The sequence below is a fragment of the Siphateles boraxobius genome, unplaced genomic scaffold (assembly GCF_051911475.1).
Source record: "Siphateles boraxobius isolate OS27281-9 unplaced genomic scaffold, OSU_SipBor_1 26, whole genome shotgun sequence".
NCBI lineage: Eukaryota > Metazoa > Chordata > Actinopteri > Cypriniformes > Leuciscidae > Siphateles > Siphateles boraxobius.
In genome coordinates, this window is record NW_027508876.1 from 25,375,929 (window position 1) to 25,392,377 (window position 16,449).

General features: G+C 38.2%; 2 protein-coding genes and 1 long non-coding RNA gene across 3 annotated transcripts in view; 1 reads left to right on the plus strand and 2 right to left on the minus strand.

Annotated features, from left to right (window-relative positions):
- The window catches only part of rsu1 (Ras suppressor protein 1), a 31,254-nt gene extending 30,503 nt beyond the window's left edge, over positions 1–751 (minus strand). The window contains exon 1 of the mRNA XM_077245136.1: positions 541–751. Within this exon, the coding sequence (XP_077101251.1) occupies positions 541–558 (18 nt within the window). The 5' untranslated portion in view covers positions 559–751. The remainder of the gene's footprint in view (positions 1–540) is intronic.
- Positions 537–2,574, plus strand: LOC143752120 (uncharacterized). The gene is made up of 3 exons (XR_013207331.1): positions 537–634; positions 870–986; positions 2,487–2,574. It is a non-coding gene; the product is annotated as an uncharacterized LOC143752120 (long non-coding RNA).
- cubn (cubilin (intrinsic factor-cobalamin receptor)) overlaps positions 2,281–16,449 on the minus strand; it is a 40,909-nt gene continuing 26,740 nt past the window's right edge. Inside the window, exons 42-66 of the mRNA XM_077245135.1 lie at positions 16,237–16,405; positions 15,967–16,141; positions 15,703–15,881; positions 15,405–15,614; positions 15,172–15,312; positions 14,706–14,887; positions 14,366–14,537; positions 14,086–14,283; positions 13,799–13,948; positions 13,588–13,709; positions 13,232–13,457; positions 12,962–13,149; positions 12,696–12,852; positions 12,452–12,601; positions 12,142–12,330; positions 11,374–11,503; positions 10,449–10,666; positions 7,010–7,215; positions 6,766–6,928; positions 6,463–6,671; positions 5,977–6,121; positions 5,715–5,896; positions 4,118–4,283; positions 3,780–4,015; positions 2,281–2,590 (exon numbers count right to left, since the gene is read on the minus strand). Coding sequence (XP_077101250.1) covers positions 2,483–2,590; positions 3,780–4,015; positions 4,118–4,283; positions 5,715–5,896; positions 5,977–6,121; positions 6,463–6,671; positions 6,766–6,928; positions 7,010–7,215; positions 10,449–10,666; positions 11,374–11,503; positions 12,142–12,330; positions 12,452–12,601; positions 12,696–12,852; positions 12,962–13,149; positions 13,232–13,457; positions 13,588–13,709; positions 13,799–13,948; positions 14,086–14,283; positions 14,366–14,537; positions 14,706–14,887; positions 15,172–15,312; positions 15,405–15,614; positions 15,703–15,881; positions 15,967–16,141; positions 16,237–16,405 — 4,371 coding nt within the window. The 3' untranslated portion in view covers positions 2,281–2,482. The remainder of the gene's footprint in view (positions 2,591–3,779; positions 4,016–4,117; positions 4,284–5,714; positions 5,897–5,976; positions 6,122–6,462; positions 6,672–6,765; positions 6,929–7,009; positions 7,216–10,448; positions 10,667–11,373; positions 11,504–12,141; positions 12,331–12,451; positions 12,602–12,695; positions 12,853–12,961; positions 13,150–13,231; positions 13,458–13,587; positions 13,710–13,798; positions 13,949–14,085; positions 14,284–14,365; positions 14,538–14,705; positions 14,888–15,171; positions 15,313–15,404; positions 15,615–15,702; positions 15,882–15,966; positions 16,142–16,236; positions 16,406–16,449) is intronic.

Sequence of the window (16,449 nt, forward strand, 5' to 3'; positions counted from 1 at the left end):
TGTTTCTGGTTATAAATAAATTACTTACAATATTATAGCCTATAGGAAATTGGCATATTTAAAGGCAATGACACATTGAATGATTTATACTGATATATAAGTTTTTTAACGAGGTATAGGTGTAGGCTATTTTTAATATCACATTTGTTATTATATTAAAAGTAACATTATTATAAATAAAATTAGTTAGGCTGTAAAAGTAATTTAAAATTAATGTTATAAAAGGGTAAATCCCACAAAAGCCTGTTAAGAACATATCCAAACACAAACACACATGTAATGTAACCGGAATGTAACATTTAATGTAAGCTACTTCATGTTGTTGGCATCAAAGAATGTAATATATTTTCTTTCTCTTTCTCTTTATATATATAAATTACTTTATCTGTCTGAGCTATCAATATGGAACATATCTATAAAAGAGCACTTTCCCCTCAAAATATCCATCTGACATCTGAAAAATGTAACATTAGTGAATCCAGCAGGTGTCCTGGAGTGGGCAGCTGTTGTCTATCGCCCAGATCCCCGGCTATCACCTACCTTCCAAGGGAGACACATTGTTTAGACGTCTACACAAGGTGGATATGAGTCTTCTCTGTCTCCTCCTCCTACAGAACCCTAGCATGAGGCGGAGGTATGGATACACTTCTCTTTTCCTTTGGGTTCTTGGTGTCCCAGGTGGAACCATCAACAGACTGGATCTTGGTCTGGGCTCGGTCCTTCCTTTGCCTGTCTCTCGGTCTGTGTCTGGTTCTTGCAGGGTTGATCATTTCTATTGGGGAATGACAAACAGTGGCTCTATTTATAGGCTTGATTATATTTGGTGAGTGGCAACAGATGCTTCTGCATGGTTGAACTTTGCTTTGCAGAGCGGGAGTTCTGGATTCCAGGGGCAAAGCTTGTTTAAGTTGTAAAATCTTTAACCAACACCCTCGGCCAGAAGCCAATGGAGAGCGGACGCATTCAGACATGGCATGAGGGCACGGGTAGGTGTGTATTTTATTAGAATCTACATAAAGGAGCTAGCACCGATACTTGACCAAAGTGGGCAGACGGGTGGGAATGTGTGGATGTCTGAGTGATCTGCTCTTTGATTTATGAGGTGGTCTCAAATTATGTGCCTGAGGAACTGCATACAGCAGAGCAGACCACCAGCATATTAGTCAATATGAGCTGTTGTATGTCCAGAATTAATGTGGATTTTATGGTTTGTCAATTATGTTTTTTTTTTAATAGGGACCATTGGTTGATCATTGAAAATTAATATATATTTTATGTTAGAATATAAAACGAATACACATTATTTTATCCATTTGCACTATTCTGATATATGACCTTAATATCAGTCATTTTGTTACCATCGTAAATCACCTTTTATCATATTAAAAATGTAATTATTCTAAATGAAATTAGTTATAAAAGGGTAATTGTCAAAAAGACCTTTCAAGAACATGTACAAACATTTAACCCCAAAATAATAATATATATATTCGAATGTATAATGAATGTATAATTATTTATTGAATAATGAAAATAACACCTATTAATGATTTTAAAACAACAAATCCTAACATTCAGAAAATTACCACAAATTCAACATGTATACAAATGTATATGCATACAAATAATTATATATATGTGGTTATCTTAATGGTCCTTAAAATATGCTTCATTTGATTTTATTATAATCTTTATCTTTTAGAATTTTTATTTGTTGTAATATAACCAGAAAATATAAATCCCTCATTGCAGTAAAGGTCTCCTGAGGCCATTTTCTTGCACTATTTCCAAGGTCAACACATTTTTTTTAAACACAGAGCTTCTCATGAACTTTGACCTTGTTAGGTTAAGGGAAAATGATTATAAAATGTTTGTGAAAATCGTGAGAAAGGCCTTGATACCAGATGGTAATGTCTCAAAGCTCTGTTTTTCTGTTGATCAGACATTTTTCTTTGACCTTGATGGGAGTATTTTGCATGGTTTAGAAAGAAGAAATGAAAGATTAGATGAAATGTTTGTTTGCTTTCTCTATATATAAGCATTGCATGAAGAAAGCTGAAGCCCGTCTCCCTCTACAGAGCAGACAGACCCATGAGCGCTGTCTGTTTCTTCCTCAGATAGCTTTTATCTCCCTCTTCATTGTCCCTTAGCCTCTCTCTGTGTCGGGTGTGTAAAGTATAATGCGTCAGGCTTGAGATGTCAGAGTGGGCTGTTTGGATGAAGTCCAGAGAGAAAAACATCTTTACTGACTGTCAAAAAAAGCTGCCTTCACCACACAATTACATAAGAACTATATTAAACATCTTTATTTAAAAAAAAAAAACATAAAAAATACATACAGTAAATACATTCAATTATCTACAAATGAGGATTCATATTATATTATTTATGTTTGATTTGCCGATTGTTCACTCAATGAGAATGTTTATGATTGATAAGTCTGTTCACATATTTCTGTGTGATTTTTAATTTTAATTTCTTCTCAGCTGCTCCATGTGAGTCTGAACCCAGACGGAAGAACGGCAGACTGGGCCGAGAATTTCACAAACACAAGGTTTGAAGAAGCTCTGAAAGGGGCGATATTTGTCTCCTACAAAAGAACAAAGAACAATTATATATCCATAAAAAAATTGTGTATATACACAAGCGTTGAGAAGTTTGGGGTTACGTTTTTTTTTTAATGCTTTTGAAAGAAATCTCTAAGGCCGTGTGTCCACCAAAGCGTTTTTAGTCGGCTGAAAACGCTGGACGCTCTGCTGAAAACGCCTAGCTGTGGGCGCTTGAGAGCGTTTTGGCAGCGCTGCGTTTTTTCAGTTGAGACGATTCGTTGCTATGATACAGAATATCAGCAGCACAGTTTACTTGTAACTGATTTCGCAGATAATTTTGTTTCATACTAAAAATGTATTTTTCATCCATTTTGTTCGGTTAGCTCTGCTGGTTGACGTCGTTGTACAGAAAGGATGTTGTGACAGTTGGTCGTGTGGTATTTGTCCCGCCCCTCCTCCACTGTGATTGGACGTCTGGGTAAAAAGTGACAGTGATGAGCGCAGCGTTTTACCCAAAGTTGAACATTTTTCAACTCTCGGCGAACAGTAAAAACGCCGGGCGCTCAGCGCTTCAGCGTGAAAAAAACGCCGAACGCTCAGCGCTTGAGCGTTAAATACTCGCTCAGCGCCTCGCTACGCTCATGGCGTTTAAAAAACGCGGCGCTCCCATTGAAAACAATTAGAATTTTACGCCAGGAGCGTGAAAAAACGCTTTGGTGGACACACGGCCTAATGCTCACCAAGTCTGCATTTATTTGATCAAAAAAACAGTAAAAACTGTAACATTGTAAAATATTATTACAATTTAAAATAACTCTATATGACTATAGTGTAAATGTAATTTACTCCTGTAATGCAAAGCAGAATTTTTTGGAAGTGTCACATTATTCTTAAGAAATCATTCTAATATGCTGATTTGCAAGAAACATTTCATATTATTACCAATGTTGAAAAAAGTTGTGCTGCTTAATAATTTTGTGTATTTTTTTCCCCTCAGGATTCTTTGATGAAAAGAAAGTTCAAAAGAACAGCATTTATTTGAATATTAAATATCTTTACGGTCACTTTTGATCAATTTAATGTGTCCTGAATACAAGTATTTATTAAAAAAAGAAAAAAAGAATCTGGTTGACCCCAAATTTTTGAATGGTAGTATATATATATATATGAAATAGTAATACAGATGCTTAACAGAAGTGTTATGTCACCACACTAAAAGTTCACACATACCGATCCACAGTACGGCCCAACAACAGGTGAATTGGCATCTGGTCCGTCATATATCTTCAAGTAGTTGTTCTCGCAGTCTCCTGGGTCATCAATGCTGATCTGGTTGAATGTGACTATCACTATTCTGCCACTAGGAGCCCTGATTCCCCACTCACAAGAAGTGCCGTTGGCGTAAGTGCCAGGGTAGTTTGGACTGGCGAAAGAGCCGTGGTCTCCATATAACACACCTCCACATCCTGGACACACACAAACACAAGTAACACAGTTAGAAATCTCAGCAGCTGCAGCTTTTGACTGAGGAAATCGTTACAAATATAAATTAGTGGTGCGTTTCTCACCCTGTGAAGAGGAAGTCCAGGTGATCTCAAAGCCATTGCGGGATGTAGTAAAGTCACTCTTGAAATGTAGGAAGAGCTGGTTGGTTCCCGGGAAGACAGGATTTGGCAGTGTTCTCCCACAGTACTTTCCTAACAGAGGCGATGTTGCGGTGCTGCCGTTTCTGACCTACATCAGCAGAAAGAAATATACATTAGACAGCTACAGTAAAATCATCATCATCATCATCAGAAGGTGCTAGCATAGCATAGTATCATACTACTTTTACTATTTCTGCAGTATGTATACAGTATGCAAGTTTTCTGTATGATCTGTATGTGCCCAAATGAGCAGCATCAGATCATACTGCTGGGTACTGTATCCCATAATGCAATGTATTCCACATGAAACGGAAGCGATTGTTCTTTTTTTCACTATTGTGACGTATATCCGAGTGAAACGGCTTCTGAAATGAGAAAAAAAATGTAGGGTGGGGCTTGATTTCGTCCTTCAGGAATTGATTGGATCGTTGGAGGTTGGGCGTTGCTAACAAAATGGATGCAGAAACTATACAGAGCACATAATATAACCCCGCCCTCGCGCCACAGCACATGACAGGAAGTTTCGAGGGTTAATGTTTTTGATTAAATATTTTGAGGCCACATGAAAGTGCACAGATAAATCATTTATAATAAACACTGCAATATTACATAAATAATAAGAATTGTCCATTTTTATATTTCATGGCGACTTTATGTGTTTTTATACAAAACTGGATCTTTTTATTTACAAAAATATATTATTTTAAAGATTATATCTAGACACAGATTGTTGAATTAAAACTTAAATGTTATTTCAGTATTATTTATATAATATTATAGTATTTTAAATACTATATAAAAAAATATATATAAATCAATTTTTATATTTTCCATTTTTATATTTTTATTTAGCTTTAATTTCTATTTATTTCAGTTTTAGTTTTATAATTTTACTACTTCAACTTATTTTATTTCAGTTATTTGCCAAGGTAACATTTCTAATTTTTGTATGTTTTTGTTTATGTTTTTCATCTAATAATTTTATTTTATTTTATTTTTCAATGAGAAAAAATAATTTTTAATAGTTTTGGTTTTAGTACACTTAACACTGGGTAACGTGACAAATGTAATAAGTCATGTGAAAATGTCGCATACAGGTAATTTGTAGGCAAAAAACTTTTTTAAATTGTATTTAGTGTATACTGAAAAGTATGTAGTATAAAGTATACTAGCATTTTAATCTGATCACGTGGTGCGTTCAAGTCCTCCTGGGAAATTCGTGTTTATGACGTTATGACTTTAGCTTTTAACTTTTAGAAAGATGGCGGTGTACCTTAATTAACTAACACAAAAATACAGCAAGGTTTTTAAACTCTACTTCTAGAAAAGCCCCTAACTCGTAAACTTGAGCTTCCCACTCGTATTTACGACATTGTTGTGGCATTTATGTGCATTCAACTCATATATATACGATCTTTCCGACATGACCTGTCCATCTTTCCGTCCATGACACGCAATAACATTTCTTTATTTCTTCACTTCTTTTAATATGGTGATAGTTCAGTACGTTTATGCTTACCTCAAGATAGTCAAAGGTGCAGGAAGGATGACTCTCCACATCAAAACTAGAGAAGAACAGAGAGATGGCACTGTTCTGAGGGGCCTGCAGTATGATGTTGCATTCAAGATTATGAGGATATACGTCAGGCCAGCCTGGGCTCTTAAGGTAACCGTATTCCTGTTCATAAACCCTGCTGCAACCTGCAGAAAGACACACATGACAATATAATCACACCAAAAAGACTAAAAACCCTTTGTTTTCCAATCGTAGGAAAACTCACCTGCCACCTGATAGGTCAGACTGAATCCATTGCCAGTCATGAAGGCTTCTGATCTGAAGGTGATGTGCATGGTGCGGCCATAACTGTAGAAATCTGGCACATGCGAGTCTACACCACAGAACTTATGAGACTGTCCATAATCTCCCTGAGAGATGAAACAAATATGGTTTTAATGATTTATAATAAATAAACATAATAAACATGCTGTAAGAATACAACATAAAAGTGAAGGCAGCAAACTTCAATAAAGCAGTAAGCAACTTGAGGATACATGATAAGTAAATTAAACTTAAAAAGCTATATTTATTGAAAAAATGACAAAAATTAAACTAATATAAATTAATATAAAAACATATATAAAAAGCTAATTCAAAATATTAATAAAACTACAACATAACTAAAATAACCCTGCATTGTGACTTGTGAAGGGATTCTAAATTGCTTTAGTTAGCTAGTAGGACAATTTTAGGGGCGATTGGGTTTTACCACAGGCATGTCCTTAAACTCCAGGTAGTTGCTGGTGCAGCTCTGGCTGGACTCCAGGTGAAACTGTTGAACAGACACTTTCACCACCTCCTGAGAAGGAGCATCCAGCACCCAGCGGCAAGAACTGAACGGTGGGTAGGCACTGGGATAAAACGGGGATGTGATGGTCTGAGACGATGCTGTGGCATTGAATGCTCCTCCACAAATACCTAAAACAGTGACACAAAAGCACTTTAGCATGACTGATTCAACATTAAATGACATCCAACGATAAAGCCATTGGGACAAAAAGTCCAATCTTACTGTCCACTCTGCTGTAGGTGGCATTAAAGCCGCGGCGTGAAACGGAGCCGTCCGTGATGAAGTGCACGGTCAGGAAGTTACTGGACGAGACGAAGGGGGCAGGAACTACATCTCCACAGAATGTGCCAATCAATGGGTAATTAGCACTGTCACCATCATAAATCTATAAATAGGAATAAATATTTAGCGTATTGCAAATCGCGCTGTAATTAAAATGTTATATTATATGTTATACAGTTATTACCGTGACATAATCATATCTGCAGAGGGTTCCAGTGGGGCCCTCAAGCTCAAAGGTGGTGAATGTGAGGTTAATGCCTTTATTGACCTCGACAGCAATGAGCCACATACAGTCCATTCGTGGCTCGTACTGCCCATTAAAGTCAATATCAGGAGAACCAAACGTTCCAGTGGGGGAAGACAGGTAGCCGCCACAACCTTGCTGAGGACCTGGAGAAAACGAGGGAGGAGGAGATGGAAAGACACAGTGAGAGAGAGATTCAAAACAACTTAAAGATGTGCTTTCAAGAAACCCCTGCAAGAGGCAGTAGAGTCCACAAAACTGACAAAATGTGAGTTTTTGTCTTTGTTTGTTAGCTTCATTAATTCATGTATATGCTAATGTACTCTTAAATGTTGGAAAGATTAACTACTAGAAGATGTATTTAAAATGTACAGGCGGTCTCTTCCAGGAAAGCAGACTAAAATCATTTTAAAGAGTAATATTGTTCTCAGGGAGTACACATTATTGTTCAAATCAATGTCCCTCCACATAATAGATATATCAGTATATACTATATTTGTTTGCGTGTGCATTTCTCTCTCTCTCTCTCTCTCTCTCTCTCTCTCTCTCTCTATATATATATATATATATATATATATATATATATATATATAAAGTTTTCCAATGTTTTCACTGACCAACATAATTGTATTTTGTAAATATGAACAAATTTTGATTTTGATGGCTGCAACACACCCCAAAAAAAGTTGGGACAGAGACCAAATAAAAGTGAAAAGATTATCCAAATTAGATTATCCAACTCTTTTGAAACAGTCCACAATGAGCAGGTGAATTGGTAATAGTTGAGGGTATCGTGTGTGGGTGTAAAAGTGCTTCTCAGTCTTTTTAAGCAAAGATGGGTCATGGCTCATCGCTTTGTTCCAAATATCATGAGAGAATTGTCAAACAATTAAAAAAATCACATTTCTCAATGCAAGATTGCAAAGAATGTATGTCTTTCATCATCTTCCATACATAATATTGTCACAAGATTCAGGGAATCCAGAGAAATCTCAGTCTGTGTTGGGTAAGGCAGTAGACCTCAGGTTGAATGTGCGTGACCTTTGAGCCCTCAGATGGCATTGCACAAGATACCATCATGCTACTCTGTTAAATAAAAACACATGTGCTCAGGAGTAATTTGGAAAACCGTTTTCACTGAACACAGTCTGACTCTGCATTAAGAAATGCCACTTGAATCTCTGTTACGCAAGGAGAAAGCTTTACATCAGTTCTATGTGGAGATGCCGGCGAGTTCTCTGGGCCTGAGCTCATCTCAGATGGTCTAGAGGACAGTGAAAATGTGTGCTGTGGTCAGATGAGTCCATCTTTCAGTTTGTTTTTGGAAACAAATGGACACCGAGTTCTCAGTCCCACAGACGAAAGGGACCAACCAGACTTTCACCAGCGACATGTGCAAAAGCAAACATCTGTGCTGGTATTGAGGTGCATCATTGCAAACGGTATGGATAACTTGCATTATTGTGAAGGTACCATTGTCATGAAGGCGTATATATTTGGATTGTACAGAGACATAAACTGCCATCAAGATGACATCTTTCCTGGGAAGCAAGACAATGCCAGGCCTGCACGTGCTAAAACTGAGTGGTTTCTAGACTCTCTGCGCCATAGAAGGGATGTGCCTGCCTGTTTACTGCAGTCCAGATATGTCTCTTATGGAAAATGTATGAACCATCATGAAAAGGAGAATCAGGCAATGATGACCACAGACTGTTGAGCGGCTGTTTTGTATCAGACAAGATTGGGCAAATATTCCACAAGCAAAACTCCAACAATTAGTATCCTGAACTCCCAAATGATTAAAAAGTGTAATTAAAAGGAAAGGTGAAGTGACACAGTGGTAAACATGTCTCTGTCCCAACTTTTTTGGGGTGTGTTGCAGCCATCAAAATCAAAATTTGTTCATATTTACAGAATACAATTATGCCGGTCAGTGAAAACATTTGAAAACTTTTTTTTGTACTTTTGTCAGTTAAAAAAAGTGTAAATAGAATTAGCAAATCACAGATTCTTGATTTTAATGCATTTTACAAAATGTCCCAACTTTTTCTGATTTGGGGTTATATATATATATATATATATATATAGACAGATGTACACACACATACATACATTCATACATATACACACATGTATGTATGTATGTGTATATACACATACCGGTACATATATAGATGCATTTATAAAAACTAAAATATTATAATAGAGTATATAAATTACAAATGTTTATTATATAAATTATTTATATAATATAATTAATAATTTATATAATTTATTCACATTTATAAAAATACATTAAAGTCAAGTTAATATTAAGATAATACAGTTAATATAAGTGTCTGCAAAAAAAATAATAAAAAAAATATGAATGAATGAAATGTATTTAACAGTTAATTCATCCTAAAATTCAAACCAGCCACAAAAATGCTACCTTCTTTTGCGCATAAATTGTAAGACTCAACAAAAGAATTGGGAGTACTTTATTGGCTAAGGCTCTTTGACAGCACTGGCCGATAAAGACTTATGTCTTGTTTTCTGTCGTAGTGAGGGGACAGACTTTTGTGGTCTGAATGAGTTTTCTTGTTAACAAAGAACAACAGTGGTGGTTGTAGGACGGGGCGGTTCACTCACACACCCCTAGACGAGCTACAAAAGTGTTTAAAACTCAGTTCTTAAAGAGCCTGGTCATCCTGAAGTGACTGGATCATCAGAAGCTTTAAAGCACAAAGCTGTTACAAAGAACACTGTTTATGACCCCAGAACACTTTGTTCAGTCCTCAATGAGATCTTTGTCTTTGTGATTCACTATGAAATCATTCCCTCATTCTTCATTCTATTCCAAAATGAGAACCATAAAGGAACAAGCTCAAAGTATCACACATCTTAGTATGCAAGTTACATGTCAGATACTGTCTTTTGAATCAGATAATAATGAGACAGTAGCTCTGTTCCAAATCCTGGTGATGTGCCTACTATACCTAGACAGCATTTTAAGGAATCTCAAGCACTTTTTCAGACTGGGATGTAAATACTCCACCATGCTCTATTTTTATGCATAAAAAAAAAAAACGATTGTAATATCACAAAATACTGATTTTTATTTATAGGACTTCTGTGGAAAGTGTTTAACTTTTTTAATTATGCTTTAATTATAAGATTAAAAAAAAAACGTGTGAAAACCGTGCCCTTTACGTGAAGAGTTGTGTGTGGAGTTGCCATGTAGATTGTTTCAGTTTAGTCACTTATGAGGTTTTATTTCAGTTAGGATGTTGGCAATGTAGACAGATAGCAAAGCAGCTCACTACGTTCTGGAAAAGAGCAAATAAATAATTTTCCGATGTATGAGACGTGATTTCTTTACTGAGAAGATAAACATTACCTAAAGTCTCACTGTAGGTTGCTCTCCAACCCTCCGCCACAACTGATGAATCTGTAACAAACTCGAGAAACAGCTGATTGGATGAGGACCTGAGGTTGGGCGGCAGCTCACGTCCACAAAACTTCCCCATTAGTGGGGCCAGAGTGCTCCCTCCATCGTACACCGCCACATAGTCAAAGCGACAGTTCGAGGAGGCTTCTAGACTGAAAGAGTTGAACCTATAGGACAGGGACAAATGCATTCACTATGGAAATGCTGCAGAACAATCTAGTTTCTCAGAAAGTGATACCAATAATGGGGGAGGGGGTTTGCCCTTATAGAAAGCCTCTAGGGACAGATTATAAGTGAAGGGCTTCCTGTCTGGCATCAATACATCTCAGTGGGGTTTACTGCACAAAGGGAAAGACAGAAGATCAATACCAGAATGCTTTTCTTTTCTTCAGCATCTGTCTCTCTGGTGGAACATAGCTGGCATGATGGATGCCTAGCAGGATTTTTAAATTATATTGCTGCTCCAATTTGGTAGCAGAGAAGTGAGCAGACCAAAGGTATATTAATATTGAGACTATAATTTTTTTACATTTTTTTTATCTGGTCTTAATGTTAAGGCTTGCCACAAGATATGAAATAAGCTCACAGAGCCATGATCATGAAAAATCTTGGTTTATCTATAACAGATATTCAGGACGTTTTTCCATTACCATTTTCCACCCTCTTTCTGATCCTTAGAAAGAGGTGCATTTATTGGTGTTGTACCTTTAAGAAATAAAGCAGGACGTGCTACACATAGCCAGAGCAACACAAGGTTTGACAGACTTTTCTTCATTTAACACTTATTTGTGTAAACTGGGGAGGACGTTTTTTGCTCTGAAATTTATTGTGTTTTCGTAGTCTGCATTATTAACAGGAAGTAGTTCAAACTCACTTGAGGTCGATGACACGGTTGTCACGGACATAAATGTGGTATGTGCAGTTGATATTGTGATGGTAGTCGGTGATAGAATGAGATGGACTGCTGATTGTCCCTGCAGTACCATTAAACACACCACCACATGCTGTTGAAAACACATAAATACACATATTGATGATATATGTCCCATATACACAGGAATCATACAAACCAACATGTGGAGCTGAAATTTGAAAGGCCCTACTGTATATTAAGTAAAATGCCTTTTTCATGTGTTGGAGGTGGACAACTGTTTCCTTTGAGGAATATGGGCTGTCTTCCCATATAGCACCAAGTCAAAGAGCACTTGACTGTGCATTTCTATTGTGCACAGTTTACGGTGAAGAGTTTGTTTGTGGAAGTAACACTGGAATCTGCAATGGAATTCTCTTGCATATTTGCATATTCTCCCAAATCCCCACATATTGTTTGTAAAGTGCAGCGTCCTCTCATTCCAGTCATTCCAGCGTCCTCTCATTCCACATTTCTGGGCTCAGTGAATCAGATCTGCATTACTGCCATGATAAACAATTCAAACATAATCTAGCACCTACAACCAAGCCACACCCGCACCACCCACACCTCCATCTAAGCCACACCCACATCAGCAGAGTTACATTCAAACTACACTATAACACACCTACACACAACCATTCAAAAATGTATTCTTACTACTGATAGTATAGTATAGAGAACCAAAAAGTATTGCATTAATATACAGCTTATTTCATGGTTGAAGCTTACGTATGGTTCTGTATTCAGCCAGGAAGCCATTGTCATTGATTATAAAATCAGAGTAGAAGTTGATGAGCATTGGTCCAAATGTGGTGAAGACACCTGGGATAGTATTTCCACAAAGAGTAGCCAATGGCGTACTACTGGTGGTCGTGCCTTTGTAGATCTTCACACCATCGTAGGTACATGTGGAGTGTGCTAGAGGAGATGGAAAGGCATGATTGTTCAGCTTATGAAACTACTGTTTTCTTAAAGTTATTGTTAGATCCCTTATGTTAAGATGTATAACACAATTTGTGTCTTTTGAAGAAGTGCATACCCTCTAACTGGAAAGTTTTAAAAGTCAGCACAATCACGGTCTGATCTCCAGCATCAATGATGTAATTACAATTGGAGCCTGAAGGGTAGTGGTCTGGGTAGTTTGGAGAAACTACACGACCAGTTGGGGCTGTGAAATTGGCCCCACAACCTAAAAGATGATGTGAAGCAGATATATTAAATTACTTGAATTATGGACAGGGGAAGAAAAACTGTAAAGAACAAACCAAGTATATGATACACACTAATGTAGAATGCAGCAGAGAAGCCTTTGCCAGGGGTTTCTGAGGACTGGAAACGAGCCTTAATAACATTTCGGGGTGCAACGACTACAGCAGGGGCTGTAGTACCACAACCAGTGGCCAAGAGATTCTCATCACTCTGTATGTTGTCAGACCACATCTGTCAAATAAACATAGGCAGAATACAAAAAAATAAACCACCAGATCCAAATGGCTCTTATGAAATACAACATCGGAGAAGATTTCTTATTAAAAGGTCATCTTGTTACCTTGATATAACTGTTTTGACACTGTCCACTTGAGTCTGGGATCTGGAAGTCACTGGCAAAACCCATTTCCAGATGGTTTCCATCATGGGCGATGATGGTCCAGGAACATTCAATATTGGCTGGGAAATTCTGAGGATAATTGGGAGATTTGATGGTGCCTGCATCAGCATGGATGATTCCTCCACATCCTGAAGAGGAGAAAGAAATGTCAGGATAAACTGTAACACGTCTACAGAAAGTACACACGGGATATCTTTTTGTACTGTATACCTGATGAGTCTGTTGACCAGGTGGCAGTAAATCCTCCCTTGGACACTGTATGATCAGCAAGGAACACCACAACTAATTTGTTGGATCCTGATTGGATAGTTCCTGGAGAGTTGTGGCCACAGTATTGACCAATAATGGGGGATCCTGAAGAGGCTCCATTGAAGATTGTTACTGAGTCCCAGGTGCACTGGCTATGCTCCTCCACTTCAAAGTATGCAAAAGTGAGCTAGACAAATATATATGGAAATTATGTTATGAATGAGGAATTCCAGTGTTAGGGTTTAAAGAAAACAGTAAAAAATAAATAAATAAATAAAATAAAATAAAAACAGACCCAAGAAGCATTGGTGACTTACAATGATAGTGTGGCCCACCGGAGCCTCGAGAAGCCAAGTACAGCGGCTCGGACTGGGGTAGTTGTTCGGATATCCAGGGCTAGAGATGACACCTCCCTCTCCACTTTGTGACCCTCCGCATTCTGAGAAAAGTCAAAGTCAGCTGAGCTTATGCAGAATTTTAAAGAGTCGGGATCCATCTGTTTAAGTGCCACTGGTTGATGGATGATACCTGAAAAGTAATATGTGGCTTTGAAGCCCAGATCACCCACAGCTTCATCCGACAGGAAGTGAACCCAGAGTTCAGGGGTGGACACTACTATGGGGACTGTAGGAGGGGACTGACCACATAAACGAGCCAAAAGCTCACCATTTGAATCTCCTGCATTAGAGGAACAGACAAAACATGGCATACATATTTGCTAATCTGCAGCAGTTTACAGAGTCAAACTACTGTAAATGGAACATTGGACATTATATAGAGTGTTGTGTCTCTCTTTGTGTATTTGAAAATCTTACCCAATCTGAGCTCCAAGTAGTCCCACTCACAGGTTTGGTGATGCTCTAGATGGAGCTGGTCTATAATAACCACAATGGAGGAATTCATATGATGCGGGTTCTGGATCAGCCATTCACAGTTCAGGTTATTGCTGTAGTTTCCATTGCCAAAGTCAGGTGAGGTGAAGTTTCCAGGCTCACTGAGTATCCCACCACACACTACCAAAAGGGCAAATATACACCAATCAAATCAGGTCCCCAAAACAAACAAACAATAAAAAAATCTGTTCTTCTCTCTCACCTGCTGCCTCCTCTGAGGAGTAATCTGCTGTAAATCCACCATTAGATACAGATGAATCAGTGCTGAAAATTACAGTCATCGTATTCCCAGAAGATTTCAGCTGGGTACCAGCTGGGACTGACCCACATAAACGACCCAAATGTGGGGCACTGGGTGTCAGACCATTTAGGACCTATCAACCCAAGAGTCAAAACAGCGTGTTACAGCACTGAAATTAACAAAAATCAGAGAAAGCAATATATGGTATGAATGACTAATTAAAAACAATGTGCACTAAACTCCAGTGTGCCATTTTGCATGATCCAACTTTGGCACCTCTAAAACATACACATTGCCTCACCTCCACAAAGTCAAAAAAACAGGTCCCATGGTCCTCCAGCCTCAGGTCATTGATTGTAAGAGTGACCCTACGACCTTGAGGAACAGTGATTCTCCAGCGGCAAATTCGGCTGTGGGGGTACAGATTGGGGTAGTTGGGAGATGATATGGTCCCAAAAGGTGCGTTCAGATCCCCTCCACACTCTACAAGAGGAACAATGTCACCAGTTACTCATGGAACTGCTCCATACCAACCACATAACTTTGTAAGTAATCATCTTTTATCCAAAACAACTTATTTAACATTTTTGCAAGCATAATTCCTCTGGTGCAACATGAGGGTTACGTGTCTTGCTCAAGATCAGGTTTTTTTCATAGATTTCACCTTCTAGGGATTGAACCAGCAACATTCCGGTAACCAGTCCTGATCTTCAACCACTAAACTATATGACCCTAACCAGACACTGTAAGGATTTAAACACACTTGCCTTCAACACTGGCTTCAAACGATAAACTAAACCCAGCAGCATTCCCACTGCCATCACTGACAAACTTTACATAGGCAAAACTGTCTCCAGTATCCAGGGGAGATGGAAGGCTGTTTCCACAGTGTTTCCCCAACAGGCGACCTGGTGAAAAGAAAAAGTTAAGATTACAACCCTCATTAAAAAAATTACATTAAAAAACTCTCAACTTTCATTTGATTAAGGAGAACCCAAACCTGAAGCATTGTATTCACGTATTTCCACATAGTCATTGTTACAATCGGAGGAGCTCTGCAGGTCAAGGGCAGTGTAGGTAAGGCTCAGGTAGTGTCCAGTGGGACCTTCCAGGTACCATTCGCAGTTAGAATTGTCTGGATAATTTGAGTCCGGATAACCGGGACTTCTGATGACACCACTCTGACCGAAGTAGGTACCTCCACATGTAGCTAGGAAGAGAAAGAATACTCTTTGAGTCATTGAAACACTGAGATCAGAAAAAGGGTTGGAATGTTATGGGGATTCAGAATGGATTACCAATGGAGAATTTGGCTTTGAAACCGATATGTGTGACGCTGCCATCAGTTCGGAATCGTATATACATGGTAGTGCCAGATGAATGCTGTGTAGATGGGCGGGTGTTGCCACAAAGTCTGCCCATCAAAGCAGCGTCTGATGTGGGACCATCACGGACCTCAATGTAGTCATACAAACATCTAGGAGAGAAGATTGTAATCACTTCAAATGGTTAAATGGTTATAAGTACCAAAAATTTGATTGTTCAAAACATATGGAACATACCCTGTATGAGACTCAATGTAGAAATTATCCTCAAAGTCGAGTTGTACAGCCTCCCCATTGGGAACAGTGATTATCCACACACAGTCGATATTTGTGGGGTAGTTTGATGGATAGTTTGGAGACGTGATGTATCCTGGTGGATCTCCATCATTAAGCTCAAGGAGACCACCACAAGCTGTAAAAAAACATCAGGGTTTTTCATAATTTCCATTCATTATCAAATTAATCTAAAATAATTGGTATATTATAGATATTAGCTAAAGTACTCACCTGAACTGTGGGCCTCGAATATCAATTTAAAGCCCTGCCCCTCATTGGAATCATCAGAGACAAAGTGGGCATATAGGCCATTGTCTGTGGTCTGAAATGTGGATGGAGCATTGGACCCACAGAGACGCCCTGATAGAGTCGGTGAATTGCCATCAGGTCCATTCCGTAACTAATACAAAATAATCAAACTATTTAAAACTTGGCCCTTTAAAC